The sequence below is a fragment of the Ursus maritimus genome, unplaced genomic scaffold (assembly GCF_017311325.1).
Source record: "Ursus maritimus isolate PB19 unplaced genomic scaffold, ASM1731132v1 scaffold_24, whole genome shotgun sequence".
Classification (NCBI taxonomy): Eukaryota; Metazoa; Chordata; class Mammalia; order Carnivora; family Ursidae; genus Ursus; species Ursus maritimus.
This window is the reverse complement of record NW_024424897.1, coordinates 43,565,593-43,593,556: the sequence shown is the minus strand read 5'-3', so window position 1 is coordinate 43,593,556 and position 27,964 is coordinate 43,565,593. Positions and strand designations below refer to the sequence as shown.

General features: G+C 45.3%; 1 protein-coding gene across 5 annotated transcripts in view; it reads right to left on the bottom strand.

Moving 5' to 3' along the window:
• VPS53 (VPS53 subunit of GARP complex) overlaps nt 1–27,964 on the bottom strand; it is a 142,610-nt gene that overhangs the window by 6,849 nt on the left and 107,797 nt on the right. Inside the window, exons 18-22 of one of the 5 annotated variants that reach the window (XM_008695297.2) lie at nt 25,564–25,712; nt 20,815–20,884; nt 5,409–5,546; nt 3,776–3,880; nt 174–3,263 (exon numbers count right to left, since the gene is read on the bottom strand). In XM_008695297.2, the coding sequence (XP_008693519.1) occupies nt 3,093–3,263; nt 3,776–3,880; nt 5,409–5,546; nt 20,815–20,884; nt 25,564–25,712 (633 nt within the window). In that variant the 3' untranslated portion in view covers nt 174–3,092. The other 4 variants (XM_008695300.2, XM_008695298.2, XM_008695299.2 and 1 more) reach the window with 4 other exon arrangements.

Below are 27,964 nucleotides of genomic sequence, written 5' to 3'. Positions count from 1 at the left end.
GGGGGGGGGGGCAGTGGCGACAGCTTCAATTCCAGAACTGAACTTGGAGGTCAAAACACTGTCCATTGTGGTTCCTGTCTCACTGTTATGATCCAAACGTAACTTTCTCCAGCCTGGGCGCCTTGAAGCCAGCTATCACGAAGTCTGTCCATAGTAAGAACAGCAGATCTTTATCAATTATAAATTATCAATATTTATTTTAACCACATAAAGTGGCTTCAAAGTTTTTTTTTAAGCATTAGAGAAAGCGGGGTGGGGGAGGAATGGGTACAATGTCTAATTCAGCTGAATAACAGAGTTGTTAGTTACTGTTTTACATACCAATGAGTCCTCCTTCGTGTTACTTGGAAGTGACAGTAATAGAACAAATATCTGTTTGGGGCTTAGTCGACAAACTTTAAGAATTCTAGTCTGTATGGGGACAGCACAATTCTGGCAGGATCCCTATCATCAACACAAGCTTAAAGTTAAAGCTGCTGGATATTAGCAAAGAATTTTTACCATGCTGGTGCCAGCTCAACTGTATTGTAATTACACTCGCTTAGAGAGCCAGGAAAAATATACATTTATGAAAATGTAATATAGAACCCTGTGATAAAGCAAATTTCTCTCTATTGCAGTGGGGGTAAACATTACTTCTATGCCCAGGCCCCACTCGATATACTGATTCAGAATCTCCAGGCAACTGTATGTGTAAAAAGGGCCCCAGGTGATTCTGACACATACCCCCGGTTGAGGAACATGCCGTCTTTAGATGCATACACAGCATTCAGACCCCATCAATGAGACATTTAACATAACTCCTACTGACATCTGTTGGCTCCTCGGAGATTCCTGACAATGTAACAAATCAAGAAACCAACTTCCCTGGCCGCGACCACCAACTGGGGGAAAACAGCGGCTTGACATCTCAATGCGTTACGGAGATGTCCAGAAAACGAGTCCTCAGGAATGAACCAAAAAGAGAAGTGTGCATTTATAAACACCGAGAGTGACAAGAACCAGGTGGAGTCTGCCAGCTTCCCATGCCCCAGGTTGACGACAGATGGCCCAAGTAGCTGTGCTGTTTGCAGATGGGCCCATCAGCCCCTCTTTCGAGAGCAGGAAGAGAAGTTTAACCTCCATCAGTGCGGGCGGTAGGAGGTCACCGTAGCTGCACGACGGCTGTCCGGGCAAAGTGAGGTCTTGCCCCTGCGCCGCCCCGTGCTTGCCCAATCCCCTCTGCGCTCTACCCACCCTTTCCTTATTTAGCAAGCTTCTCCTGAGAGCTCAGCCGAGGGCCGCGCTTTCTTCTCAGTACTCCGCATGTAAGAGTCACACAGACCAGCAAGAGGAGTCTGGAAGCTGAGGAAGAAACGAGGCTGAGGATCCAAGCAGGGGCCGATGGCCCGAGTCTGGGAGGAGGTTAATAAACAGGGAAGGGGACTGGAGAACATGAAGGGGGGAAATAATCAGTTCCTGGTCTCATTTTCAGCCTTAAAGTGTCCTCCTGTGTGGCTATCACAAGTTTTATGGATTTTCAGGAAACTTCCTCTACCCTGAAAACTCATTGTTGAGTGCTGTTTGATATCCCGATTTTCCCCCGAGGCCTGCTGCGTGCATTCTCTGTAGACTCCTCCTTCCTCCTTAGCTCTCTCCCCACCTGGCCGGTGACTGGTTCAGAATTCCCGGAGAACGCCCACACTAACAGCAGCCGCCCTGAGGCTGTGGTCACGGTGAGCTGGGGCGCGGTTCCCCTTGAACCTGGCAAATCAGGGCAGCTACCGGATGTGCTGCCCGTTCTCACGCTGCAGGACGATGCGAGGACCGAAGCAGTTCTAGGAGGCAGTTCTCTTCCGCAAAGCTGTGCGGGCTGTGCGCCAGTGGACAGGCCGGGCAGGCCGGGGGTCGGGGGCTGGGGTGTGTTCTGGGCTGGGCCAGGTTCTGAGCAGGTGTTTAAGGTCAACATTCTGTTCCTAAGGTACCCGTGGACCTGGGTTCTTTCCTGCTCGTGAAAAAGTCGTATGTCATTCTGGCACTTCACATCACCCTTGTTTCAGATCACTCTGGAAAGTGAATTTGGGTTTGAAAATAAATGGGCAGGAAGTGGATTAGGGAGCCCAGGCCTCCTGCTCTGTCCCACAGCTTTATCTGAGGAGAAAGCCCAGGACAATTTTTCTAGGAAAACGTCCTAGTATCTCCTCGCAGAAGGCAATCCCTCCCCTAGAAGGCAGGAGCAGGGTGGGAATAAAAAAATGGAGAAAATAATCTGCTTACATTATGCAATAAGCGTGGTAAGCAGCACCTCCTCTCCAAGGCAGATATGGATCTACCCCCACCCCCAAGCAAGGAGCCCCATGGCACAGAGGACACCTGCTCCCAAGGCCTGGCACATGCGATCTTCCCGGGTGACAGACACGGTGGGAATTTCTCCTTAAACGTATATAGACAGGGGACTGCAGGTTATGGAGAAATGGGAAGAACACACTGGCCCAGTCATGAAAATATGTACCAGGAAATGGATCTACAAGGAAGAATGCTCCCGCCTCCACTGCCCTCATAAGGCAAGGCTAATGTCCTCCACCTGGAACCTGCCACTTCATGAAGTCGGGCCCCAGAGCCAAACCGACAGAGCAGGGAGGACAAACCTCAGGGCCTGGCTGCAGAGGTAACCTCAAACAGCAGCAGATGGAGGAAAGGGTGGAATCCAGGGTTTCTCACCCAAGTTGCCTAGACAGGCATGGGAGACGGGGCCACATGCCGGACGATGTGGCTGCAGAGGTGAGGCGGCAAGGCCAGGGACAACTGGACGGGTTGAAAGCAGCCTAGGAACACAAGTGAACTGCGGGGCCCTTCTGCCCACTACTGCCTCTGCTGCAGGAACCGGGACCGACCAGGAGCCTCTTCATCACCCTGCCCTTGCTTGGCTTCTTGATCAGGGTGCCAAGTAAGACAGGTCCCGGGGAGGACTCATTAACAACCCAAGTGTCCCAGGAAGTTTCAAGACTGATCTGAGAGTCAGGGGGAGCACAGGAAAGGTGGGGGCAAGGGCTTCCAGGCAGTGGGGTGCTGAAGGCCACGGGCCAGGGGAAAAGAGTGCCCTTTGTGTGCTCCTACAGTCTCTTTTTAATCAGTTTCTCTAGTTTGCGGATGCGAGAGGACTCCTGTTCTGGTGTCGGAGCCAGCAGGGAGAGGGAGCTGGAGCCTTCTGGCCCTGAAGGCGGGGTGGGGAGCCTCTGGCGCAAGAGTTCCAGCATGCTGCTCTGCTCGCTTCTCTTCAGCCCCTGAGGTTGAAAGACAAAGGAGGATAATCATGAAATCTGGCCCCAGAAAGGCCTGAGGGGAAAGTGTAATATCTGGTTGTGCAAAAGGCGTAATTACTCCAGGCTGAGGATGAACACTTTCTCCAGGGGAGTTACCAGCCCTGAGTAGTAGCCCAGCAGGAAAGGAGAGGAAGGAAAAACAGATGAAAGGAAAGGAGAGAAAGAAGGGGGGTCAAGAGAGAAGGGACAGGGTGGGGAAGGGTACTACTCTCCATTGCACTCCTTCTGCGCCCAGCGTCCACTGAGCAGTGGTTCTCGAAGGCGCAAGGAGGTACCAGCAGAATGAGGAAGTTATTTTGCCTGGGATCCTTCTTCTCAGAAGACTTTTTAGAATCTGGTTTGCAGCATGGGGTAGGCACATGCACTTTGAGAAAGCTCCCCAGGAGCCCGTATCCCAAACCCCCGCCCCAGTTAAGAACGACTGAGTGTGACAAGGACGTGCAAGTGTGGACAAAACAAGGCACTGAACTAACCTTCATGTCCAGTATCTTCTGGAAGGTTTCTGTGTTGCAGTCCGTAAGGAGTTTGATATAGTTGTCAACAAACACCACTAACGGTTCGTGAGGGGCCATCACTACCTACCAGGGGAGAGAGACAGGAGTAGGCCTGCAGGAAAAGTTATGACTGGAAAGCAGGGGATCTTTTATCCCTACTTGCAAGCTGACCACACAATGGATTCTGCAAGATTTCCTTAAGCGACGTAGCCCTAAACTCAGAAATGTCCTGATGGCTTATTTCATCTCAAAATTCAATGAGCAAAGTTTCTTAAACTTGCCAAGTCATAAATATCACCTGGACTGCTTTTTAAGTAACAGATTTCTATGTCCCCCTCCTGAAGATTTTAACTCAGAAGGCCCGGGGTGGGTCCCAGGGGATTTTTAAACATCAGGACCATTTGTGAAACACCACGTTGGAGAGTCTCCTGTTTTGACACAGGGGTTTATGATATCTGCTCCTTTTGTCCCGAGGCACCTTTATCCCTGAGGGATGGGTTGCAAAAGCCATAGATCTAAGTGGATTTTCTCAAGGACAAAAATCCCAAAGCTGCCTCACTCTTCAAGACTTAAAATCTGAACTTGATGTTATTAACTACAAACTGTCGATTAATATACAAACAGAGGGAACTAATAGCATCGTGGTCCTCAAATTCATTCCTATTTGGTTTTGGAATGCGCGGTCTGATTTTTTCCTGCAGCAGACTGGTTTTGTCTTGAAATCCTGAGAATGGACCACAGAGGGGCAAGCAGTAGTTCCCTCAGAGACTGCCTGCGGATAGCTCCCGAACTGCACGCTCTCCTCCCTGCTGAGTAAGCCAGCTGTGGGGAGAAACGGATTAGGCTGCTTCCAATGTCCTCACGCAGGACCCTGACCTGGTCCCACACATGTCTCAGGTCCCACAGCTACTTTTCGTTCCTGCCATCATTTGAGCCATTCTGTTTGGGGGACAGACCCGACCAGCCTGCAGGCCCTGCACTCTTAGGAAGATTTCAGGATAGGTCATTTGTTCTCCAGCCTTCTTCTCTCCCCCGAGAGGCCCCCCCCCTCTCTTCTCAACAAGGGCAGGTGAAAATCAGACGCAGGTGCTCAAGGCTTCAGACATTCTCAACATCATCACTCCACATATAATAATTTGTTAAATGGGGCTTTAGAAAGCCCATTTGCTGATTAGATTCAATTACTGTAACATCTGTTTGGAGTTCCTGGAAAGTTGCAGAGTACAGAAAGCTAAAGAGATTTATGCGGAAGGGAGTAACTGATACCTGGGCCGGAAATTCCTGCGGAGAAGCAAAGTGATCCTTGACTGAGACACTGATTCACGGTGACAACCCACCTAATTTCCAATCTCGACCAAATCCTACTACAAGAGAATCCCTTTACAACGAAAAATTCTTTTGTCAGAAAGAATTACTGATCCCCTGAGTAACTGTCCATTGACTTTCAACAGTATCTAATGAGGCCAAAATCTAATCCAGCCAAAGAATGTGGACAATCCTTTGGGACTGACGGGGACAGGCCCTAACCTGTACTTCCAAAACCAGTACTACTTGGAATAAGCCATCAGATAGCCAGCCCCTTTTAGCAGAAACCCCAAGACAAAAGCCCCACCTTGAGTATCATTTCTGCCCGGGTCATGCCTTTCACAACAATCTTAGTGTAACTGGCAGGTGCTTTCCTCACCACCTGTGAGCCAATGGAAGGGAGATCGAGCAGAACCATCTTCAAAGAATGGGTGTCCAGCAACAGCTGCGGGAATGAAGGGACACGACACTTAGTATACCTACACCGATGAGTAACATTGTCCTGATTTTAAACGTAATGCGCTGGAGAGAATTTGGAAAATAAACAAAAATACAAAAGGAAAAACATTCATTACAACTCCTACTGCCCAGGAAAAAACAAGGAAAACACAGTTAAATGCGGTACAGTCCTTTGAAATTTGGTAAGAGAACAGATCTTCAGTGTTCTCACCGCCAAACAGAAATGGTGATTATGTGACAGGATGGAGGGGTTAGCTAACGCTGTGGTGGTAATCAGTCTGCAATATATCAATGTGTCAAATCAACACACTGGACCTTTATACTTACACAATGTTGTATGTCCATTGTATCTCAGGGAAGCACAGACCTGCCAGTCTATGTGTGTGTATACAAAACTAAACTGGGGGGGGGTGCCTGGGTGGCTCAGTTGGTTAAGCATCCGACTCTTGATCTCAGCTCAGGTCTTGATCTCAGGGTCATGAGTTCAAGCCCTGTGCTTGGGCATAGAGCCTACTTATAATAAGTAAATAAAATTAAAAAACCCCACTAAGAATCATGTATATACACAATTTTATAACCTGTTTTTCCGGTTAATATATGAAGTTGTTTATATTTTATTTTCCCCATCTTGGCAGTCTTCAAAAAAAATCATGATTTTTAATTGCTATACGTACTTTATGGTATGTGCGTGCATAACTTTATTTTTATTTATTTATTTATTTTTATTTTTTTATTTTTTTAGATTTTATTTTTATTTATTCGACAGAGATAGAGACAGCCAGCGAGAGAGGGAACACAAGCAGGGGGAGTGGGAGAGGAAGAAGCAGGCTCATAGCGGAGGAGCCCGATGTGGGGCTCGATCCCAGGACTCTGGGATCACGCCCTGAGCCGAAGGCAGACGCTTAACGACTGAGCCACCCAGGTGCCCCTATTTATTTATTTTTAAGATTTTATTTATTTATTTTAGAGCTAGAGAGAGAGCAAGAGCGGAGAGAGAGGGACAAGCAGACTCTTGCACTGACTATAGAGCCCAACCCAGGGCCCGACGCTACGACCTTGAGATCATGACCTGAGCTGAAATCAAGAGTTGGATACAACTGACTGAGCCACCCAGGCACCCCTAGCTTTTTATTATTATAAATAACGAATGCCGTGGTGAACAAGTCTGTACATATTAATTCCAGGTCTATCAAAGGCATTTCCTTAGGAGAGTCTTCGGGACGCATCAAAGGATAAGGACATTGTAAGGTTCTTGGTACGTATCTTGAGCTGCTTTTCAAATGGAATGTGCGCCTACCTATCCGCCATGTGCCGGGAGTGAAGGCTGCACCCTCGTCGGCACTGAAAACAGTCGTAAAATTCTTGCTTATTCGACAGGCAAGAAATGGTAACTTGGTATTGAGATATATATATAGAGAGAGACAGAGAGAGAGAGAGAGATCATTTTTTCTCTAAAGTAAGCTCTGAGCCCAACGTGGGGCTTGGACTCATGACTCCGAGATCAAGAGTTGCACACGTCACCAACTGAGCCAGCCAGGTGCCCCAGTATTGCTGTATTTTTTATTTTTCTGGATGTTAGTGAGGATGTAGGAGATGAAACCAAATTTTTTTTTTTTAAATTTATTTGACAGAGAGACAGCCAGAGAGACAGGAAACACAAGCACGGGGAGTGGGAGAGGAAGAAGCAGGCTCCCAGCAGAGGAGCCTGACGTGGGGCTCGATCCCATAACGCCAGGATCACGCCCTGAGCCGAAGGCAGACACCCAACGACTGAGCCACCCAGGCGCCCCGAGATGAAACCAAATTTAAACATCAGTATCTTGGTAACAATCTGCCTTTTCCTTCCTTTGCTTCTTTGTTCCTTCCTTCCGTTCTCTGGGATGCCAATTGTTTGGAAGGATATTAACTCTCCTGATTGCCCACCAACTGCCAGGAAAGATGTTCCATCTCATTTAAACTTTACAAGAGCCTGCCCCTTAGGTATTTATTGTTCCCACTTTATAGATGACAAAATCAAAGTTCTAGAGGCTAAATAACTTGCTGAAAGTATCTCACATGATGGACAGGCGCCGGATGATGAGGTGGACACGACACTGTCTCTCCATTTCCTGCGGCCCTGATACGTGCTATGGAACAGTGTTGGCTTAGAGCTCACACCGCTTCCTGCCGACTCCACACATACGGCTAAGCAGCTGCACTGCTGGCAACCAGGCGGTAGGGAGATGGCTGAAGCCTCGAAGGGCATATACACTCTGGCCTGTTGCAACCGTTTAGGAGAAGAGAATCACATATCCACTGAAGGTGGCAGTGGGGTGACAGTCCTACTGCCACTGCCCCCACCACTCTGATGGTGACTCTTATGTTCAGGACAAGGCTTGCTGTTTCTGCCACTGCCTGCTCCTCTCAGAAAGCCTTTCATAATTATATTGAGCAGGGGTGGAATGGGATCCCTTAAGGCCCTGTGACGCTGCTTTCTCCCATCCCCCCTGTACTTTGCTATGGACAGGAGAATAACCAACTAAAGGTAAGATAAACTCATTAATGAGAGACACCATTGACTTAATGGTCATGTGATTATAATTTTGACAATGGTATAAATGTTTGGAGAAGACGTCAATGTTTTACTTGGAATAACTTAGAAATATTGTTCTCAAAAAATGGTGAGGTGTTGACAAACGACTCTAAAGTTTATATGCAGAAGGAAAAGTCCCAGAATCATCAACACATTATTGAAGGAGGAGAACAAAGTTGGAGGACTGACACTACCTTACTTCAAGATTTATTATCAAGCTTCAGTAATCAAGACAGTGTAGTACTGGTGAAAGAACAGACGAATAGATCAATGGAGCAGAATACAGAGCCCCCACAAATACAGCCAACTGATTTTTCACCAAGGAGCAAAAGCAATACAGTGGAGCAAAAACAGTCTTTTCAACCAATTGTGCTGGAACAACTGGACATCCGCATGCAAAGAAAACGAATTTAGAGAAGGACCTTCCGCCCTTCAGAAAAATTCAGAATGGATCACTGACCTAAATGTAAAACACGAAACTAGAAAACTCCTAGAAAATAACACAGGAGAAATCCCAGATGACCTTGAGTATAGTGACTGTCTATACATAACACCAAGGACGTGATCATGAAAGAAGTCAGTGATAACCGGAACTTCATTAAAATGAAAAACTTCTGCTCTGCAAAAGACAGCATCAAGGGAATGAGAAGACAAGCCACAGACTGGGGAAAAAACATTTGCAAAAGACATACGAGATAAGGGACTGTTATGTAGAATATATAAAGAACTCTTAAAACTCAACAATTAGAAAACAACCCAACTTAAAAATGAGTGAAAGGGCCGCCTGGTTGGCTCAGATGATTAAGCATCTGCCTTCAGTTTAGGTCATGATCTCCAGGTTCCTGGGATCCGGCCGCACTGGGCTCCCTGCTCAGTGGGGAGCCTGCTTCTCCCTCTCCCTCTGCCTCTCCCCTCCACTGGTGCTCTTGGTCTCTCTCTCTCAAATGAATATATACAAAATCTTTAAAATAAATTAAAATAAATAAATAAATAAGTTAAAAAAAATGGGCCCTTAAAAACCTTATAGACACCTCATGAAAGAAGATACACGAATGGCAAAGAAGCATTTGTAATTATGCTCCACATTGTATGTCGCCAGGGAAACGCAGATTAAAACAATGAGATATCGCTAGACATCTATTAGAATGGCCACATCCGGAACACTGCCAACACCCAATGCTGATGAGGACGTGGAGCACCAGGAACTCTCACTCGGTGGTGGGAATGCAAAATGGCAGCCACTTTGGAAGACGGTTTGGTGGTTTCTTAAATAACTAAACATACTTTACCATACAACCCAGCAATAGTGTTCCTACGTGTTTACCTAAAGGAGCTGAAAACTTACGTCCACACAAAAACCTACACGCAGATGTTTCTAACAGGTTCATTCATAATTGTCAAAATTGGGAAGCAACCAAGACATCCTTTAGTAGCTGAATAACCTGTGGTAATCCAGACAATGGAATATTATTGAGCATTAAGCAGAAATGAGCTATAAAGCCATGAAAAGACACGGAGGAACTTCCAATGCCTACTACTAAGTGAAAGAAGCCAATCTGAAAAGGCTACATACTGTGTGATTCCAACTATATGACATTCTGGAAAAGGCAAAACTATGGAAAAAGTACAAAGATCACTGGTGGCCAGGAATTGGGGTGGTGGCTGGGATGGATAGGTGGAGAGCAGGATTTTTAGGGCAAGTGAAACCACTCTGTACGATACCATAATGATGGATACAGGTCATTATACACTTGTCTGAGCCCACAGAATGTAACACCAAGAGTGAACCATAATGTAAGCTACAGACTCTGAGCGATGGTGATGTGTCAATGTAGGTTCAGCAATCGCAACAAATGTACCAATCTGGTGGAGGATCAATTATTGATAATGGGTGAGAGGCTATGCTTTTGTGGGGCCAAGGAGGCATATGGGAACTCTCAGTATCTGCCCCTCAATTTTGTTGTGAGCCCTAAACTGCTCTAAAATAAATAAAGCCTGAATTTAAAAAACTGGTGAGGAAGCTACACTGGGGAAAGCACAACTCCATGCAGTAGTGTGGCTAGTCAAAGCTCTGTCAGTCGTTCAACTGCTAGGGCATTTTGGGCTCTTCTTGGTTTCCAGAAATGAAGATTGTTAATTCTCCTAGTATCTGTTTTTTGAAAAGGCCTTGGGCTTACAGAGTAAAGTACCTAAGCATGCATAGGAGAGGTGAGGTTAGACTGCTAGAGGCCTATACGAGGAGCCCAGCATCAGAACACTTCTCAGAGCTCACTAGAAATGACTGCTGCTCTTGCTCAGAGGGAACCCAATACACGCCTCTAAAGAATAAGCATGCTAAATCCCAGGTAGGTTAAAAACACAGATATGAAAAGAAAAACTTTAAGAATACAGAGCTTTTTTCTTATTACTTATAGGTAGAGAAGAATGTGAAACAGGACAGATCGAAAAATGTATTACGTTAAAATGAGGCTGTATCAAGAGATACATAAGCAAAGGAAAGACACAAACCAGAAAAGGGGTATGTGCAGCATTGGCAAAGGAATAATACTCAGCGTATATAAAGACTCCTACAAAGCAACAAAAAAAAGATCAGCGACCCCGAGAGCAATAATAACACCAACAGTGGGGCAAAGATTTGAACAGGCAATTCACAAAAGCAGAAGTGCTCACGAGGCATCTCAAATGATCCTTAACGTTATTAGTAATCCAGTAAATGCAAATTAAAGCCACACGCTGTATACCGTTTCATAATCATCAGAGAGACAAAGGTAAGAAGGTTGATAATACTAAATGTTGGCATGGATATGGTGCAGTGAAATTCACACTTGTGGTGAGAGTACCAACGAAAGCACTTTGGGGGAAATCCAGTAATATTTTCCTACCTGGGGATGTGCATAACCCATAACCCGACCCTCACACCTATATCCTTTAGCGAAATTCTTGCCCATGTGAAAAATGTTCCCTGCATCCACTGTTTGTAAAAGCAAAAGACTGGAAACAAACAAAAAAACCCACAAAAAAAAACCCCCAAAACAAACAAACAAACAAAAAACAAAAAAGACTGGAAACAATCTAAATGTCCATCAACAGCTGAATGGATAAACGAACGGTGGCACAGTCATGCAATGGAATATGACACTGAAATTAAAATGAATGAATTCAAACAGCATTCATCAACATGGGTAAGTCTCAAAAAACTGTTAGGCAAAAAAAGCAAGTTGGGAAATGATATGTATAGTACCATTTGTGTAAAGTTTTAAAATGCAAACAAAATCACATATAATTTAAGAATATATACAGAGGCAACATACCAAAATACACATGGGAATGCTGAAAATCGAAATCAGAATAATGGTTACCTCTGGGCATGGAGGGAGGGGAATGGTGGGGTAGGGTACACAGGGGCTTCAGTAATAACTGTAATGCTTTACTTTATTAAAACAATCTAAAGCAAATGTGGGAACATGGTAAGATCTGACCAAGCTAAGTGTTAAGCCAGTATTCTTGACATTCTCTTTCACTCCTTTTTTTTTTTTTTTTTAGTATGCTATTCGATGCCTGGTAAGGATTCAACTTTATCTTCCATGCAGCAAATTTTCAGAGCCTCGTCAAAATCAAAGCCATGTCTTAGCATTATTTGTTGGTGGGAAAAAATGATTATGTTTTAAAACATATGGGGATACTTCCTACTTTTTCTATACTTCCTACTTCCCAGAGATATATTATATGCATAAATAATTGTATAGTCTTAAGTGACAGGAAGAGTTTTGAATGAACTTGACATAATTCTTTGGGTCTCGTATCTTCAGAGATATGACATTTTCAGTCCCTGGCCAGTCACAATAAAATTTTGTTCTCACCAGACAGCTGAACAGATGGAAACCTTGGTCTCAGGTTTTACGAAAAGCAATGAGGTCAGAAAAGGCAAAAGCTAGTCTGACAGACTTTGCAGCTGTCTGTGGAAAGTGCAGGTGAAAGGCTTCATTTATCATGAAAATCTGCTGGTTTTCATCTCTGAAAATAGCTAATAGTTCATCTCCTTAGGCATGAAGCACTGGGCAAGAAGTGGACATCAGCCAAATTTGTTTGAGCCTCAGAGAAAACTTCTGGGGTGATACAGCTCATGCTGTTCACTGCTACTGGGGTACAAGGCTCGCCAGCACGCTGTCTGTGGAAGGTCACCACCGCCCAGGTGTGGAAAGTCTGAAGGGTTCATTTCTTTTTCTTTTTTAAAGTTTTTTTTTTTTTAAAGATTTTATTTATTTGACAGAGATAGAGACAGCCAGCGAGAGAGGAAACACAGCAGGGGGAGTGGGAGAGGAAGAAGCAGGCTCACAGCGGAGGAGCCTGATGTGGGGTTTGATCCCATAACGCCGGGATCATGCCCCAAGCCAAAGGCAGACGCTTAATGACTGCGCCACCCAGGCACCCCATTTCTTTTTCTTTTTTAAAAAGATTTATTTGAGAGAGAGAGAGTATGTGCGAGCAGGAATGTGGGGAGGGCCAGAATGTGGGGACAGAATCTCAAGCAGACTCACCATTGAGCTTGGAGCCCAATGTGGGGCTCGATCTCACAACCCTGAGATCACGATCTGAGCCGAAATCATGAGTGGGACGCTTAACTGACTGAGCCACCCAGGAACCTCTGGAGGGTTGTTCTGTTCTGTTCTTTCTTTTTTTAAAAATATTTTATTTATTTATTTGACAGAAAGAGAGAGAGAGAGGGCACCCAAGCAGGTGGAGCAGCAGGCAGAGGGAGAAGCAGGCTCCTGGTTGAGCTGGGTGTCCGATGCGGGGCTCGATCCCAGGACCCTGTGATCGTCATGATCACTGAGCTGAAGGCAGTCACTTCACCAACTGAGCCACCCAGGCGCCCCAGGAGGGTTCATTCCTTAAACAGCCTCCTACAGGGGCACCTGGGTGGGTCAGTCAGTAAAGCGTCCGACTCTTGATTTTGGCTCAGGTGGTGATCTCAGGGTTGTGAGATGGAGCCATGTGTCAGACTCCATGCTGTTGTGGGGTCTACTTAAGATTCTCTCTCTTCCTCCGCCCCTATCCCCACCCTTCCTCTTAAATAAATACAAAAAATAAAAAAAAAAGAGCCTCCTATACATCTTTGGGGCATCATGACTATCACTAGTGACAACAACTTTAAGAAGATAAAGGCACATCCCTAGAAGGTATTTATTTATTAAGTAAAGATTTACCCATTTATTTTAGAGACAGAGAGCACGAGTGAGTGGGAGGGGGGGCAGAGGGAGGAACAACATCCTGAAGCAGACACACCTGCTGAACGTGGAGCCTGACATGAGGCTCCATCCCAGGACCCTGAGATCATGACCTGAGCCAAATTCATGAGCTGGCTGCCCAACCGACTCAGCCACCCAAGCGCTCCTATTTTTCACTTTTAGAGCTTTAATCCACCTGGAATTTTTTTTTTTAAATAGAGATACAATTCATATATAATAATATTCACCCTTCTAAAGTATAATTCAGGTGGGGTTTTTTTGTACATTCACAAGGTTGTGCAACCATAACCACTATCTAGTTCCACAACATGTCATCACCCCACAAAGAAACCCCACTTCTTTGCAGTCACATCCCGTTCCTCCTCTGCCCTTGCCCTCACCAACCATGAATCTACTTTCTTTTAGATTTGCCTGTTCTGGATATTTCATGCACATGGAATCATATAACATGTGACCTCTTCTATTTGGCTTCTTCCACTTAGTGTAATGTTTTCAAGGTTCATCTATGTTGTGGCATTCCTGTTTACGGCTGAATAATATTCCACTGTGAGATTATACCACATTTGTTTCTCCACTCATCAGATGATACACATTCGAGTTGTTTCTACTTTCTGGCTATTATGAATAATGCTGCTATGAACATCTGTGCACAAGTTTTCACGTGAACGTACCTTTTCAATTCTTTTGGGTATGTGTCTAGGAGTGAAACTGCTGGGTCGTATGGTAACTCTATGTTTAACTTTTTGAGAAACTGCCCAAGTGCTTCCCAAAATTTTGGCATTTTACATTCTCACCAGCAGTGGAGGAGAATTCCAGTTTCTCTATGTCCTTGCTGGAACTGATTTTTGTATATGGTGTGTGGTAAAGGTCATTAATTTTTCTCCCTTTTGGATATTCAATTACCCCACATGATTTATTGAGAAGACCATCCCTTCCCAACTGAATTACAGTGCCACTATGTCATAAATCAAGTGTCTATTTATGTGTGGGTCTATTCCTGAACTGGATTCTGTTCTGTTGGTCTACCCCACAGCCCTAATTACGATAGCATTAAAGTAAGTCTTGATATCGTGAGACTTAATCCTCCAACTCTGTTCTTTTTTAAAAGTTTTAGGTATTCTTAAGTCTTTTGCATTTCTACCGAACTTTTAGAATCAGCTTATTGATTTATACCCACATTCCCACACTCCCCCCAATCCAACCCTTGCTGGTTTACTGTACCTAGATATTAATTTTGGAAGAACTGACATCTGCTTAATAGTGAGTCTTTTAATCTATGAACTTGAGCTATCCTGCCACTTTAATGTTTGTTAATATTGTGTTGTTTTCTGTGTAGAAGACTTGAAATTTTTTTGATAGATTCATTCCTGGGTTGTTTCCTGATGCTACTATATATGGTTTCATTTAAATTTTTTCATTTCAAATTATTTGTTGCTGGTATATAAAAATATTAATAATTTTAATACTGACCTTATTTCTGCAACTCTGCTAAATTTGTATTCTAATAGTTCACCTGTAGATTTTTTGGGATACTGTCATTTATAATCATATTCTCTGTGAAAAATGACAGTTTTGCTTCTTCCTTTCTAATCTGTACCTATCTTTTATTTCTTCAAAAATTAATTTCCTTTTTGTCTTATTGTTCTGAAAAACAGAACTTCAAGGGCAATATAGGAGAGAAATGGCTAGAGAGAAATGGTGGTAGCAGACATCCTTATCTTATTCCTAGTGTGAAGAGAAAATCTTTCTATACTTGACCATTAAGCATGTTTATTGCAATTTTTTTTTCATTAACTGATTCCTTCATTCCCAGGTTTGCTTGGTCCTCCCATCTCCAGGGCCTTGGCGACCCTGCTGATGGTTGTACACTCCTCTGGGGTGTGGCTGCATCTCCTTACTCTGTGTGGCACGACGGGAGGACCCTTTTGACTGAGTGGTGGAAGAGGCTTCAAGCTCTCAGAGGGCAGGACGGTCTCACAGAAATCAAGGTGGGCTACGGCTTAATGAAACAGAAAAGTGAGTGACTGGGTAGGTAAGATATTCCAAAAGCTCTTTAAAAGAGAAAAGTTCTGTGCAAAAGGGAGAAAGCTTCACGATTGGGGCAGCAGCACGTGCATACAAAAACTGGAAGGAGAAGGTTCAGTTTTCCTGAACATAAGTTCTTTTCTTTCAAATTTTTTTAAAATTAAAAAAAAAATTTTTTTTTTAAGTAGGCTCCACACCCAGCATAGAGCCCAACGTGGGGCTTGAACTCACAACCCTGAGATTAAGACCTGGGCCGAGGTCAAGAGTTGGACACTTAACTGACTGAGCCACCCAGGTGCCCCTGAACGTAAGTTCTACAATCAATCTAGAAGGAAGCTAGTTTAATTTCAGGAAGCATGGGGTTTTATGTCAATTCTCAAAAGAAAATTTTATTTTGGCTTACTCATGAGTAGGGTAACACCACTGTTATTTTTTTGGTAAATGTTGTTATTATGGAGAGGGTTAAACATATATGAAGCACACAGAATAGTATAAGGACCCCTTATGTACCCGCCAGGCAGCTGCTATCACCAAAGACACTGTCCTTCTCATCACGCTGCATCTATGCCTCTAATCCAGCGGCTCTCACCAGGGGTGGTTTGGCTACACCCTCACTCGTGCTCGGATGTTTGGCAATGTCTGGAGACATTTTCCTTTGTCAAAATCGGGAGGGTGTTGCTGGCAGCTAGTGGGTAGTGGTGAGGGGCACTGCTGAACATTCTACAATGCATGGGACAGCCCCAGAGCGAAAGGTTCCCTGGCCCGAAATGTCGACAGTGCAGAGGGGAGAAACCCTGCTGTCAGTGCTCTGTAGCCCTCACTTAATTTTTCTGAAGTAAAATGTACATATATTGAAATGTACGATTCTGAATTAATTCTGACGAATGGATAAATCCTTTTGCCTTGTAATGCACACACTCTCCTAAGCTTCTGTATAAAATCTTTATCAGATTCAACCACCTTACTGCTAGTCCTACTTTGCTGAGGTGGTGGTGGTGCTTTTAAATCTGTCGCTCATGGGTATCGCGCTGTTACCGATCCACTTGCTTTTATTTAAAGGAGTGCGTAGAAACACGCTGCCACACTTAGGTTTTACTGAGAACTATGCCCAAGAAGAACCATCCTATTTCCTCATTTTTCCAACTGCCATTATGCGTGTACTACCTGATTCTCTTTTTCCTTTTCCTTGGTGTTTGGGCTTTAAAAAAAAAAAAAAATCTAAATTTGCTCTAAGTATTTTTTCCAGATGGTTTTGAATTATGTGAATTCTTAAAAAGTCAATATGGTCAAGATGTAGTGTACACACACACACGTATATATGATGGAATATTATTCAGCCTTAAGAAGGAAGGAAATTTTCAAACATGGATAAACCCTGAAGACACGCTAAGGGAAACAAGCCAGACACAAAAGGACAGATGTTGTATAATTCTACTCATATGAGGTACGCAGAGCAGTCGTATTCACAGGAACAGGAAGGATGGTGGCTGCTAGGAGGGAATGGAAAGTTACTGTTTAATGGGGATGGACTTTCAGTTTAAGCAGATGACAAGGTCTGGAGGTAGATGGTTGCACAACAGTAGTATTTAACACTACTATTCATTTAAAAATGGTTAAAATGGTCAACTTTATGTTATGTATGTTTTACCACAATAAAAACGAGGTCAATATGTATATGAAGATAATATAAAGGAAAAGAAAATAACTTCACAGGCTCAAAATATTTCAAACTCCATACATAATATGACTGATCTAGAATGGGCATGTGAGAGTCTGATTCAGTGCTCTTATTTAAACATGAGGATGGGGCGCCTGGGTGGCTCAGTCGTTGAGCGTCTGCCTTCGGCTCAGGGCGTGATCCCGGCGTTGTGGGATCGAGCCCCACATCGGGCTCCTCCGCTGGGAGCCTGCTTCTTCCTCTCCCACTCCCCCTGCTTGTGTTCCCTTTCTCGCTGGCTGTCTCTATCTCTGTCGAATAAATAAATAAAATCTTTTAAAAAAATTTTTATTTATTTATTCGACAGAGAGAGGGGGAACACAAGCAGGGGGAGTGGGAGAGGAAGAAGCAGGCTCCCAGCAGAGGAGCCCGATGTGGGGCTCGATCCCAGAACGCCGGGATCAGGCCCTGAGCCGAAGGCAGACGCTTAACTGCTGTGCCACCCAGGCGCCCCTAAATAAACAAAATCTTAAAAAAAAAAATAAACATGAGGAAACAGCCTAGAGCAGGGAAGCCATGGCTCATGATCACAGGGGCCATTAACAGCAGAGTAAGGACTGGACCTCAGGTCTTGGGGTCCTTTTTCTCACACCACATTGTGCTGCTTCCTCTATGGTAAGTTTGTACAAATGGATTCTACTTCTCCTGTGTGCTCAGTCACAGATGCCATCGCCGTAAGACTAATTAATGACCCTGCAAATCCCATAAGATTCCCTGAAAGATCACTATCTAGGAAGAAGCATTACAAATATCGTACGGTTCGGTTCCATGCGCCCTTGCCATTGCTCAAGAGGACTCTGGCGTGCACAGATCGATAATTCACTTTATGTAGTAATCAGGAAGAGAATAAAGAGCGGGAAAATGTCTTCCTATTTTCGGCACAAGTATTGAAGATAATCTAAATTTAGGATCTAGTGCCTTTGCGGCAAAGCAGAGGCAGCTGCGATTAGGCTAAAGCTTAGCTTTCAATCCTACAGCTTTTGTTAAAGTTCGGACTAGAGCTGCCACAAAGCCTGAGTCAGGATCGGCCGCAGTCTTTGTTAGGTACCTGATTCCTGTGCTCCTGCTGCCCCAGGAACCCGCCGCCCGCTACAGGACTGCTTGTGTCTCTCAGCTCAGATACTCGGGGCAGGCGTGGACCTGGCCACACCTGAACTTCATGTGGGAATCCATCAGGGTCACTGTGCCCTTCAGTTCCCACCTGTGTCCTCTTCCAGGCTGGGCTCCTTCACCACCCACTCCCATTTGCCTTGTGAACAAAAGTAAAATCCCAGCTTCACAGATGGTTTTCTCATCCACATCTCAAAGCAGAAGTTAATACTGCTATTTTTCTGAGGATACAGGCTTTGACTCCAAGCTGATTATTTTAACATTCTTTTGAAGAAGAGAAAATCTGAGGAACATAGATATGATATTGGATTTATGTGACAATATGAAAATATCATAGTTGTTAGACACTAAATCAGCTAGCATGGCCCAGGCAAAGCTGCAAACTCATGAACATGCTCCCAGTGAGCCAACTTCATGTTCCAGGGGCTTCATCAAGTCTAGAGACAGAATGTTAGTAACTCCTAACTTTAAAGCTTCTCTTGAATACATACAGATCATTACTCCACATCCTCTCTGATGAGACACAATAGTGAGGTGGACAGAATGAATTCCCAGTGAACGGGTACTAATGAAACTGGAGACATGCTGGGGCAATCTTCTGCTGTCTTCAACGGAGAGAATTAGTTCGATGCTTATGACATCCAAGAGTCAAGAATTTCAAAACACTGAAACTATGCAGTCAGTGGCTGTCTGGATCCATGCAACCTCCCAGGAAGCTTTCTGAGACAACACTTCTGACTCCCGCTTTTAAAGCTGGTCAGCCAGATAGCCTGCAGCAAGTAGCAATGAGATGTCATTACCAGGCGAGGCGGGTACTGAAAGCAGAAACAAAGTCATGTTCTTGGTTTGAGAAAGCCAAGATCAGGAAGAGCGGGCATTTGTGGAGGGCTTCCATGAGCCAGACATTGCATGAGGCACTTGATGCGCACCGCCCTGTTCAGTCCTCACAAGTGCCCTGTAAGGCGGTACCACGATCATCCCCATTTTCTAGATGAGGAAACTAATGTGCTGGCAGCTTTGTCGAAGGACAAGCAGTTGCTATGTTGCAGAGACAGGGTTCAGCTGCACACCTACATGATTCGGGACCCCAGGACCTTCGTGCTCACACCACACTGCTTCTTCATAAGCTAGGGAGGCGATGGCCTCACAAAAAGAGAATAAAAACAGAGTGCACGTATCAAATTCAAGAGATTTCTGATGTTCACAGCTATTACATCTCTGGCTTTGATGCTTCATGAGAGATCCATGAGGCACTGGGGCACATGCCAACTTGCCGTCTTCCTGAGACATGACTCGGGTCAGCAACGCTGAGGGCCCAGGGTGAGGGCAAGTCACGGAGCCGGGAAACAGCTGAGCCTCTACCAAGCCGACTAATCTGATGGAAGAGCAGGATTTACAGAATTGTCTTGAATTATACAGTCTTGCTTAAAAATGTTGTTGGGAGTTCTTTTAAATACAAAAAGTAACCCAAACAGGTTAAATGTTGCTACACAGAGGTCTGGAGAGGATTTATTTTAATGAACATGTGAGAATCATTTACAATCAGTACGTGCATAGCTTGTATCTGAATAGGTGTTTGTCAAGAATTAGGGGCTGAATATTACTGTTTTTGTTTCTAAGGTAAACTGTTCTCCAAATTCAAGCTGCTCAAATTTCAGACCGTCTGGATAGGTGGGGGCTGAAAAGAGGTGACTCCGCTGCAGCAGGTAACTCATCAGGGCTGAGGTGATACAACGGGTGTGGAGATGTCTTGAAGCACAGAATTCAAGTGAACAGAGCGGGGTTAATCACGGAAGGCTTCTTGGGGGAGGTGAATAGCGTCTCAGTACCGAAAAGATAAGCCTTTCTTTGCTTTCTACTCTCAAGTGGTCTCTGCCCAGCTACTACAGGATCCAAAATAATCAGAGCCTTTGCTGCTCCCTCTGCCTGGACCCGTTACTCCTCACTCTTCTCAAGCACCAGCTCTCGGAGGAGCCTTCTCAGAGCGTCCAATCAAAAGCCATTACTCCCTCATGCCCCTAAGATATTCTTCCACAGAACCTACTTTTTTTTTTTTTAAGATTTTATTTATTTATTTGACAGAGACAGCCAGCGAGAGAGGGAACACAAGCAGGGGGAGTGGGAGAGGAAGAAGCAGGCCTCCAGCGGAGGAGCCCGATGTGGGACTCGATCCCACAATGCCAGGATCATGCCCCGAGCCGAAGGCAGACGCCCAACGACTGCGTTACCCAGGCGCCCCTACAGAACCTACTTTTATACCCTTTAGCATACTTACGGTAAAATTATCTTCTCATTTATTTGTTAACTCATATCTTATCTGTCTTCTGACTAGGATGTGAGTACCACGAAGGACAGAACTTTTCTGTCTTGTTCCCCGCGGGACACCTGCGCCCTGCATAATGCCTGGGTAGGTAGTAGGCGCTCAACAAAAATGGCTTAAATAAGTGGATGAATTAAGCTCCCCAAACAGGGGAAATCAGCAATTTTATTTCTCCAGAGTAAATCCTTACTAGAGAGATTTGTGTTTGACCTATGACAAAACCCATAAGAAAAAGGCTCTGAATTGGTAGATTCATCTCACCTGTTCTGCTCCCACCATGCTAATTGGCTTGCACTTGAAGAGGTGGGTGATGAACTTGGGGATGAAGGAGCTGTGAATAAAAAAAAAAAAGAGGGACAAATTAGGCTTATTCTCTCTCTTTTTTAAGATTTTACTTATTTTCGAGAGAGAGAGAGAGAGAGCATGTGCGAGAGGGGGTGAGAAGAGGGAGAGGGACAAGCAGACTTCGCACCGTGGGGCTCGATCTCATAACCTTGAGATCATGTCCCGAGCCGAAATCAAGAGTCAGATAGGGGCGCCTGGGTGGCTCAGTCGTTAAGTATTTGCCTTCGGCTCAGGGCGTGATCCCGGTGTTCTGGAATCGAGCCCCACATCGGGCTCCTCTGCTGGGAGCCTGTTTCTTCCTCTCCCACTCTCCCTGTGTTCCCTCTCTCACTGGCTGTCTCTCTCTCTCTGTGTCAAATAAATAAATAAAATCTTTAAAAAAAAAAGTCAGATAGATGCTTAACAGACAGCCACCCAGGGCGCCCCCGGCTTATTCTCTCTTTGGTAAAGAACTGCAGAAACTGTTTTTTAAGGCCCTACACTTCCTTTTACAAGAAAACTGAGAACTCAAAGTAGGCGCTGCTTTGGCCTCCTAGCATCCACTGCCTTCTGTTTCTCTCCAGCCCAAACCCTGGTTTTATTTAGGTATATGTGGTCTTCAGATGCTGGGGAAAAGCTGATCCCTCCTAAACCTACCGGTGAATTCTAATTAGCCTCAGCCAGTCGGAGCACGGCATTCCCTTGTTGGCTGTGGCTGGTCCTGAGGTGGGGACACGATCTAAGCCGGCCAATCAGACCCGAGGAAGGGACTTCACTGCATGGCGGGGGAAGACTTTCTCTCCTTCTTCAGGTATTCTTATGTTTGGATAGAACACCTAGAGCCATTTTACCACCATTCTAAGGATGAAGCCAGCCCCAAGGAGGGCAGGGTAGAGGAGGAACTTGGGTCCCTAGTGACATTGCTGAACCACTGAATCAACAACCATCTTTAGATGTGTCCTACCTCTGACCGTCTGGTTATACGAAATACAAAGTTCACCTCATGTTTAAGTGAGTTTAAGTCATGGCTACTATTACTAGCAGCTGAAAACAGACATGATAGATAGTTACAGGATGTTAAATGCAAAGACAGAAAATAACTGCTAAGGGAGTCACTGTCAGAACAAAGGAAAAAAAATACATGATCTCTGAAAAATTTACTGGGGATTGGAGGGCAAGCTGGTTTGGGGAAAGGGAGAAGGAATTTTAATAAGTCAGGAGGGCTTTTTAGAAAAAACTGCAGAGCCTGAGCAGGGAAAGCTGTTGTACAGGTGCAGAATGGAAGGTGTGGGACGAGAAATGCCTACAACCAAGGCCAGATCCAGGGTGGACTGACCAGGAGAACACAGGGCCCATGACCAAGGAAAGAGCGAAAATAATACAGGATGTGGAAGTCAAGATAAAAGCTGGCCAGCTCCCTCCTCTCCCACTCTGCAAAAGCTGCTCCTGGGGCCATGACTCCCCCTCTCCGATCTCTCTATACATTTGTGCCTGCTCGAACACCGGATAAAGTACCGGCCACCTCACTGGAACGGCACTGGTACCTCAATTCCAGCATATCCAGGACTCAGCTCCACCCTGGAACCCAGGCTAAGCGGACCCGAGCTCATCTACCCAGTCATCCACACCAGAAACCAGGAGTTTCCCGAGACTGCTCCCTTGGCCTTCTACCCCAATATCCAATCAGTTCCCGGTCCTTGCCCTGCACTCCCTTCCCCGCCCTCCTGACCATGCCCACCGCTGCTGCCCTTACCCTTCTCACTTGAGCTCTTTCAGTTCTTTCCTACCTGGTCTTGCCGCCTTCGGCTTCGTCTTTGCTAACCATCAGCTGCCAGAGGGATTTGTTGCAGAGGCAAACATGCTCAACACCCTTCCCTGACTGAAATCCTTACAATGGCTACAGACAAGGCCTTGCTTGATTGTCCTGATTCTCCGTCCCTCGCCTGATCATGCTGTGCTGTGGCACCCTATGCTTGATTCTGCAGGCTACTTAATGCCTCTGTGCCTTTGCTTACACTGCTCCCTGTGCCCAAAATACCCTTCCCTGTGGCCTTGTGGGTCAGTACACACACACCTCTTGCACCCTGCTCAAGGACCTCTCTCCTTGTGAAGCCTTTCCTCAGCATACTCCCCATAGAGTCCACAGACCTCTAGCTTAGCATGTAACCCTCTTTACTATACTGATTTGCTCACATGTTTATTTCCCTCCACCTGACTGTAAGGCGAATGAAAACGGAACGTGTCTACTCAGCCAAAGCACTTAATTCTATGTCTGGGACATAGCAGGTGCTCAAATGGCTGCATGCTGAATAAATAATAAATAATAACAAATTAAAATGGTAGCAGCTACCACTTTTTGAATGTCAGCTTGGTAGCAGCACTTTACCGGAAGTTTACACATGACTTCTCATTTTATCCTCTAAACCACTAGTAAGAGATTTGTCTGATCATCCCCATTATTGAGTGGAAGAGAATCAGCTTAGTGGATGAAGGAAGCTGCTTATGGTTCAAATAGTCGTTTTTTTTATTTGTTAAGATTTACTTATTTTTTTGAGAAGAGGGAGGGGCAGAGGAAGTGGCTTGATCACACAACTGTGATATCACGACCTGAGCCACAACTAAGAGTTGGACGCTCAACAGTCAACAGACTGAGCGCCCCTCAAATAGTAGTTTTAATCGAGGGGTGATCTTGATGTCTAAACAGGAAAGACTATTGCTTCAGAGACCAAATGGAGGCAAAAGGAAACATCTATGGCTTTGCATTGATGAGATAAGAAAAGAAGTTAAAGAGAAAGCAACATAAACTCCAGCGATCAGGTCTAGGGGCAGGTTTGCTGATCAGGAGAGAGAACGGCGACCATGTAATGTAGAAGGGATTCTTCAGGGCTCGAAACTACAGCCAGGCCAAACAAGTAATGTGAGATTGAATTCATGACTAATCGCAATGGTACATGCAATTTATAACCTAAGGTACTTCTCTCTAGAGTAGACTTCGGTTGTACCCTGGAATTGGCTCTGTGTGCTAGTCTACAAGAGTGGGGTGAGGAAAATACAGGGACCAGAAACATGTCACGGGGAGGGCGACGGGAGAAGTCCCGGCAATGTGATGGGGAATCCCATCCGTGTGGGGTGGCGGCAGCTCTTGCTCTTGCTGGGGAAGGGTCTTCCCACAGTGCTACCTCTGAGGCTCCTACTCTCGGCTGCGATTTTACAAGGAGGAGAGGGTACTATGGATTAAATCAGAACACTACTTTTTCTATCAGAGGTTAAACTTTTCCAGAGATAGCGATGGGCGTCCTATTCCTAGCTCACCCAATATGAGCTTAGTAATAAAATTAAAGGGCTCTGAGAGAACGTGAGGGTGATGCCGGGACCAGCTAAGCAAATCGGCCCATTACTCATTCTACCATTAGCTCAGTTAGACCCCTGTGCAGCCACACTGGAGATTTTTGGCCACAGTAAAATTTTAGAGACGTCGTTTCTACCAAGGGTATGGGAGTGTCATAATGTGATTTATCAGCAAAGCCTTTAACACACACTGACGAGCACTCAGAGAGCGAAGGGAACGTCAACTCCGGTTCATCTGCCATAATGCAAACATTAATGCCTCCCTGGAGAGCCCACTCAATCCTTTCTTGACAAACTGGAAACTGAAGCTAATGCCACAAGCCCCTCCATAATTGTTGTTCCTTAGGGATTTATTTGTGATGGAGAGAGCGAGCCTTAATTGAATATAAACCGGGAGAGATTTGGGGAAGACAGAAACTTGGAGCCCTAAATCCCCCCTTGGGACTTGGATGAGGACAACCTAAATACAGTAGCTTGGAATAGGCTGACCTTCCCGAAGCCCTTCATTGAGACGTGTGCCAAAACGCTTGTTTGCTCGTTGGTCAGAGGAGGCACTGACCCTCTACATTGCCTGGCCTCGGGGGAAACGGTGCTACAGCCAGATGCTGACGGGCAAAGGACCAAACCATTTATTTCCTTACTTCCAAACGTCAAGCCAGAAATGGCCACACACGAGGACGTAGCAGGAAGACACGCAGCACAAGCGTTCACTTCATCTCCTTTGGCAATGGAACCCCTGGACTTGCTCTGCCCAGCTTCTAGTACCTTCCCTGGACTAAAGGATGTCGAGAAGCAGATAAATTCTGGCAGCCCCAGTAATAAGTACTATGGAGAAGGAGGAAGAGAAGGCTTAAAAGAAATAGAACTGAGGGTTCCTACTCTAAAAAAGAGTATAATCTAGTTGGAGAGACAAAATATATACATGAGATCACTAAAAAATAATTTCAATTATCCAAACCTGTGGGGAGGCAGGGGCACTATTATGTCCACATAATTCAAAGTAATGGTTTCTCCAACTCATTTCTGAGTTTGTCTTCATGTGGTTGATGTTTTCATGCTGTTACTGTTGTCTGTGACTTTAAGTAGTGGATTTAGTTTTAGTATGCTTCTTTGGGGTAGCAAAAAATTTGTTCGCCTACAGGGACCAGAATAAGCCCTAGCTGGATGGTGGGACACCTGGATTGTCAGCATGCTGGTGGTAAGTATGGCATTCAAAATAACCCAGTGATGAGAATGTTCCAGCGGTGCCTGGGGCGGGGGGGGGGGGGGGGGGGGGGGGGGGGNNNNAAAAAAAAAAAAGAAGAAGAAGAAGAAGAAGAAGAATGTTCCAGGACTTACTTTGCAAATTTAATGCAGAACTGAGTGAAGTATTTCCGCGTGGAAGCCAGGTTGTCACGGATGATAGGGACATTCTGCTTAATGTGAAGAATGACAGAGGTGACGTAAGGGCTCTGGTCACCAACGTGCTCCACATTCTGCCACTGCATCTGAAAATGGAGACAGGGGAAGAGAAGCCTTTAGATCCCTCACAGGAGGAGTCTGACCCGTTCCCGGGGAAGGGGCAGGCGGAGTGGCAATGAGGCTAGAGCTTGCTCTCACAGCTGCCATTTTATCTTGGGCAGTGTGTCTTACCTAGTCTGTCGTGGCTGACTGTGGATAAATACAAGTAAGCCCACCTTATCTTGGCCAGTGAGGTGTGACTTAGGTATCTTTTCCTAACCTGCCCCCTCATGTTTGAAATAGCCTTCCCTTCCCATCTAAGTGGCCATCTTGACAAGGAACCTTCACCAAGCAGGTGAACTGGACTGTCCTGCAGCTGTTCCAGCAGAAGGAGGCTGTGTGAGGACAGGGCAGGGGCAGCCACTTGTGAGCACGCCGGTAGCTTGGGAGATTGGAGGTGGCTGGGGCTAAGTGAAACGAAACCTCGATGAGGGTGACTTAGGTCTTCCTCTCAAGTAAACTGCGAAGAGGGGAGGATTTTGAAAAAAGGGAACTGGAAATGATGGGACGTGTGAGACTTACTTCGAAATAATCTAGAGTTAGGAGGAGTAGATGAAAGAAGATTAGTGAATTTGGGTGACAGGTCCATGAGGTTTGTCATATTGTTTTCTCTACTTTTGCACACCACTGAAATTTTCCATAATAAAACATTCAAACCTTACTCCTAAAACCTTTGAGATTCTGTTGGGGTTTCCATCAAGGGAAAGAAAAGAAGAACCCTGGCGATTACGAGGGGGCAGATCAGAGGGTAAGACAGAGGCACGAGGTAGAGGGCAGGAAAGAGGGGCAGGGACGGCATGGATGGCAGGCGCGGGGCAGACCAGCACCGCTGAGAGGACCTGAGTGGTCCCTGACCAGGCCATGAACACAAATGAGAGCCCTGCTTGGCTCAAGCTCTGACCATCTGAGCATTGGGAGAAATGCTCTGGAAAATGTCTGGAGTAAAACAGGGAAAGAAGCAATGCCGCCGTGCCTTTCCCTCCCTGGATACACACAGGAGAAGAGAGGCAGTGTCGGCTCCCAGACTGCCCCGAAGCTGGCAGCAAATGGGCACTTTAATCCTGAGAAGAGCGGGAATGTGCCGGAGGAGCTCTGCTGCCTCAGCCTCTCAGAGTGGAGCTGGGCTGTCTGTTAAAAGGATCCGAAGCCAAACACAAACCATATAATAGAAGGAGGGCAGTAGTTCTGAGGACTTGATGTCTCTGGCAAGAAACCACCATATTTTTATGGAGCTCTTGGGGAAAGGAAAAATTCAATACTGAAGGAACTTGTTCAAAAGAATCATATTGTGCATGGATGACTCCCCAGCGCCTGGAAAGCCTGAGTGACTCTATGTTTTGCCCTAATGTTTCGTCAAATCAGCAGATATTTATATTTTAAAAGCTTTAGGTATGTGTAAGCATATAAAAAAGCAGGAAGGCCCTTCCATCTTCATTTTAGAGATAAGAAAACCAAGGCCCAGAGACCTTAAGTCTTATGCAAGGTTCCGCAACAAAGTGCCAGATAGAAAAAGCTCTCTTAAGTTTTTTACTGGGGAGAATCAGAAACGAACAACGGAGTAACAGTGGAAAGTTCTATGTGAACTGACTTTATATTCTAATGCTTGGTTATGTGTAATGTTTTCCTCATTGTCTTTTTATCTTATTCAAAAGGCTTCCTTTCCCATCTGATTTTAGAGAGTTGACCCATCCAAACAGTGAGCATCCTAGGTGATGAGCTTAAATGAGCTCATAGGTGAGGCCCAAACTGACAGATGCTGTTAATGTCTGTACTTCGCCTTCTGCCCAGCTCCGAGGCAGCACTCGGAGCAGAATGCTCTGGGTAAACACGGTAATCTGGGAAGGGAGCTTCATGCCCCCTTCCTCCAATTGCCATGAAGTTCTTCTACAGTAATGACTACTGTTTTCCAAGTTGGCAGCATTTTATATTTCAACATCTCAAAAACTTAATAAATAATGATCTGACAGAAGACAACGGTAAAGGGAGGTGGTGATGTGCCCTGTCACTGGCTACAAAGCAACTCTGAGGCAAGACGGAGGGTGGGACGTTGGACTTCGAGTTCCCGCTTGATCACCACTGGCCAGGTCAGTACACATCCGCCTCTGGAATATATGTGAAAAGATCTGATTTGCTCTAATACGTTAGCCAGTTATGACTCCGCTGGTTAAGTTAAAAGAAGTATTAGCAAAAGTAAAGTAGATTTGTGATTTTAAATTTAAGTCAGCTTAATGACAGAAGA